This window comes from Carassius carassius, unplaced genomic scaffold (assembly GCF_963082965.1).
Source record: "Carassius carassius unplaced genomic scaffold, fCarCar2.1 SCAFFOLD_78, whole genome shotgun sequence".
In the NCBI taxonomy this organism is placed as follows: Eukaryota; Metazoa; Chordata; class Actinopteri; order Cypriniformes; family Cyprinidae; genus Carassius; species Carassius carassius.
The window spans coordinates 230,319-234,450 of NW_026775039.1; the positions used below are offsets into that span (position 1 = coordinate 230,319).

Consider the following 4,132-nt stretch of genomic DNA (forward strand, 5'->3'; position numbering starts at 1 on the left):
TTATACGATTTTACTATTTTTATAGCACTTTATAATTATATAAATTTCTGCAACTCAGACGTTATTGCTTTTGCTTGCTACCTAACGGTATTTACTCGCTGTTAACTAGTGCTAGGCGATGTTAGCGTTGATGAAGTGCTCTGTGTAAAAAGTAACGTTATAGTTAGTGATTTTAGAACTAAACTGCACTGTTATGATATGTTTAACCATGTCGACCAAATCAGTAATGTTAACAACTGAGCCAGATATGATGAGTTAACGTCAAACAGCAAGTCATTGTAATGTTAATGAGCATAATGGGCTAATACAAACTTTTGACTCAGTGGTTCAGTATCTGCTTTTTATTCACGACCAGAGAACCTGCTCGATTGAGGGTAATAAATTAACTTATTAATAAGCAATGCAACATTTGTTCAAAACCAGTCATTCAAGGTCATCAGTACATTCATGTATTCCTTTTAGCAAGGCAGAGTCAGTTGCTTGAGACCAGCTGCAGGTTCGGACGAGCTTGCTTTCTAGTCTGAATGTGGACCAAGACCAAGACCCGGGCATTGACAAGCCCTACTATGCCCTACTATGATTAATGTGTTTTGCAGGTGTTCTGTGTAATACTAAAATACCTATGGCTATAACATTTGGCATTTAGTTATTGTCTTTCTTATTACTCAGGGCCAATTAACAGACATCTTAAGTGCAGCCCAAAACCTGGTGTTGCTATTGAGAAACAGTGCACCAGCAAATGTCATGCCAGTCAGTCAGGGCAGTACAGGAGAAGCTGCTGTTGGACAGGGAGCGCAGTCAGTGAGGCCTCAGCGCAATGACTCTGGACAGTCTGTCAAACAAGAAATGGCTCGGTAGGATACATGGGTCATTTGTCTGCATTCATTTTGTTATTGTACACCCAGTGTAGGTACTTTTAGACAAACTAGGCCCCGATTCTAATGTAAGCAAAACATAACATAATTAGTCATTGAGAATGTAGATATATTTTAAGTTAGGTTGTTTTGTGTTGCTGGATGACAACATAAGAGAATAATAGTTTGCCATCTTATATGTTTAGGTCTTTTCCTGGATTTTTCCGAAAGGAGGCAAGAGGCAAGAAGCGTTTTGCACCATATACACCAACACAAGCTGGGAAGAGCTTTTTGGTGAACTTTTTTCTTCTTGAAAAGCAACGTGAAAAAACACCAAATGGAGAAGAGGAACTGCAGCTTATACTGGCTGGCCTTGGAAAACGTTCATTAACCCTTAATGAAAACATCACACATTCAGAGGTATGTAATCATTAATTAACTGCCTTGCCTAAAAATCATTTTACATTTTACAGTTATAATCCTGCTTCTGTCATTTTAGTTTTCAGATTTGCTTTTGAGCACATATCCAAGACTGGCAAATATCTGTGGAGGCTGGTTGCTGCACAAGTCCACAGGTATGTAGGCATATACAGTGTATTAATGTCAATGGTTTCAAATTGTGTTTCAATGTACTCCCTAGATGAGTAATTGCTGTCTATCCAGATTGGCTATATTTAGTATCTACAACTGTTCAATTTTAGGTGGGGGTGGGCAGCGGAGATTGGCTGTTATCCCTCCAGATTTAAATGGATACATCGGCCAGCAGCTGAAAGCAGTGAGCGGGAATGGAAAATATACAATGTACATTGCTCCTTTACAAGAAGAACTGGATACAATTCCTTTACCACCAGAAGCAAAGGAATTTGAGAAGATGCCCAAAGCCCAGTGTACAACCTGCAAAAAAATGGTTCTGCTTCAGATTCTTCCAGGACACATAAAGGAATGCAAGAAACAACTTGTAGATTTGTGTGATTCTGCTGAAGAAGTATGTTAAAGCTTGGTCTTTTAGGCATTATTTCAGAATTTATTGGATTGAAAAATTACATGTTTTTATTGTGTACAGCGCTGAAAAGTGTTGTTATTGTGTTTCATCCCCAGGAAAGCTGCAAGGAAGAACATGAAGATGAATGCTCAGCTGCACTTTGCTACGAGAAAAGCAAGGTAAGATACTTTTTGCTGTTATTTTTAAGTTTATTTTACAAATGCCATTTATTAGCACTCACAAATATATGTAAAAACAGCATTGTAACTTGTAATTGGTCATTTCCAAGGTATATTTTCTTTGCACCAATTGAAGGTCATGATGTTATACATGTCACTTTGCTGGTGCTAGAATTTGGGCTCTACAAGTGTTGTTTAAGTTTCTTTAGCTTAGATATGTTTTCTTATATTTCAGGAGTAGTGTGATGCTTTATTCACATGCATTGTAAATTAATTTGTTAGACCGCTGAGTGTATTGTGTGCGGAAATACATTTCATCCTGAGTTCCATGCAGCCAGTTGCGGATTACGGTAATGTTGGTTTCAGTGCTAGTTTTTTATGTTGAATGTTGATTTGACAATAAATTAGATGTAAGGAGATTTCCTGCCAAATTTTAAATGTAGTTGTTTATTGTTAATTCAGGACAATCTGTTTTCTTTGTGTGCAGAACTTCAGATGATGATGGCCATGAGTCAAGTGATCCAATCAGTACCTTTCAAAGGTAAAATTGTATATTAGGGAATTATGGTGGTGAATGATGTTATCTGAACAATAAACCCTTAAAGAGATACAGCTTTTTCCTGTTGAAAGTGGTGTTATGTGTGGTCATAGAGCAATCTAGTAATCCAGAAACATGGTATGTTTGTGATATTTTGCCCGTTCTGACTTGCATTGAGACCTCACCTCACTCCTGAGAGCGCACCAGTATGGGAGGATGTGCGAGTATTGTACCAGGCCTAACGACCACCCTGAGAAACAGTAGCAAACACCTATGAAATCATAAAAACCACACAGATTTAGTTGTGATTCAAATGTTAAATGTCTTTTTTTTCAGTTCTGAGGACATCTTGAATTGGATTGGTAATCAGGTTGATGAGACAAACACATTTTCCATCTGTGTGTCACGAACTGATCTCTACAACAGAGGCATGCAACAGTGGCAACGGCAAAAGAAGACCTCACCCAAATGTAGACTTAAGGTCACATTCTTTGCCGAGGCAGGCATTGATACTGGTGCCCTTTCCAAAGAATTCCTCACAGGTACAGGAGTATGTCCATATTTGTTAAATCAGATGCATATGTGTCAACAGGGGGCCTCTGGTGGTGCAATGGGCTCAAATGCTGATTGGATGAAAAAAATGAACATCGAAGAGACCTTTTGAATTTCATGTATTTGTTGTTTTCCAGAAATGCTGGTAGAAATAGAAAAAAGACTCTTTGTTGAAGGTCCAGATAAGAAAGGGAAGAATCCTGTTTACTGCCTTAACAGTTTGGACTGTAACTTCTTCAGGTGTGTAATTAAGTTCTTTTTGCATGTTGTCTTTAAGCATATTTAATTGCAGTACTACATTAGTTTATATCCTGTTTCAATTGTTTAATTCTTCCATTTATTAGGACTGCAGGAGAAGTCATGGCAGCTAGTCTGGCACAAGGCAGACCTTGCCCTAACTTCCTGCGTGAATGGTGCTTCAGATATCTCTGCTCTGGTGACTCTGACAGCATTCAAGTGTCTGCCAGTGATGTCACAGATTTGGAACTGTCACAGCTAATTGTAAAGGTAAGTCCAATTTTATCACGGTCAATAATAGTATTAACTTCATTATGACATGGATTGCACAAATCTAATGAGTTGCTTGTTTGACCGTAGAGCACAATTATGCAATGAGAACAACTTTCACTTAACACCAATTGACTTTCAGATAAATAACGCCAGTGATGACAACATCAGTGACCTGATTGGTGACATTGTGACCTGCGGACACACTGGAATCGTGTCTGTGTCCTGCAGCTCTATGAACTACCAACGATCATGAAGACCCATCAAGACCTTTGCCAACCACTGTTTGTTACAGGGGAAGATGATAAGGTACATTTTGTCTCAACCACTCTTAGGCCAGACCTGATTTTGTGGTCAACTTAGAGAAGTCCCTTTACATCTTAGGGCTTACGGTACCTTGGGAGGTTGCCGTTGGGGAATCATATGAATGGAAAAGCCAGTAGTACACCGAGCTAGCAGCCGAGGCAGTGCTTCCTGCTGAGGTTGGAAGTGGAGAGTTTGTAGTCATTTTAACAACCAG

General features: G+C 39.0%; 1 protein-coding gene across 2 annotated transcripts; it reads left to right on the plus strand.

Annotated features, from left to right (window-relative positions):
* The first annotated feature begins 741 nt into the window (after positions 1 to 741).
* Positions 742 to 2,276, plus strand: LOC132134410 (uncharacterized). 2 transcript variants are annotated; one of them, XM_059547063.1, is made up of 5 exons: positions 742 to 854; positions 1,061 to 1,274; positions 1,354 to 1,429; positions 1,556 to 1,839; positions 1,953 to 2,276. In XM_059547063.1, exons 1-5 carry the CDS (start codon positions 745 to 747, stop codon positions 2,259 to 2,261), a joined length of 993 nt encoding a protein of 330 aa, XP_059403046.1. In that variant the 5' UTR covers positions 742 to 744; the 3' UTR covers positions 2,262 to 2,276. The 2 variants fall into 2 exon arrangements, with proteins under 2 accessions (XP_059403046.1, XP_059403047.1); XM_059547064.1 differs by lacking the exon at positions 1,953 to 2,276 and having other exon boundaries at positions 1,556 to 1,946.
* Positions 2,277 to 4,132: the final 1,856 nt, after the last annotated feature.

What these genes read in the sequence shown, in the direction of transcription:
- LOC132134410 (XM_059547063.1), top strand. Translation starts at nt 745, where the DNA reads ATGCCAGTCAGTCAGGGCAGTACAGGAGAAGCTGCTGTTGGACAGGGA. An exon ending in AAAACATCACACATTCAGAG is followed by an intron (nt 1,275 to 1,353) that starts GTATGTAATCAT and finishes CTGTCATTTTAG; the next exon opens with TTTTCAGATTTGCTTTTGAG. An exon ending in TGTGTGATTCTGCTGAAGAA is followed by an intron (nt 1,840 to 1,952) that starts GTATGTTAAAGC and finishes TTTCATCCCCAG; the next exon opens with GAAAGCTGCAAGGAAGAACA.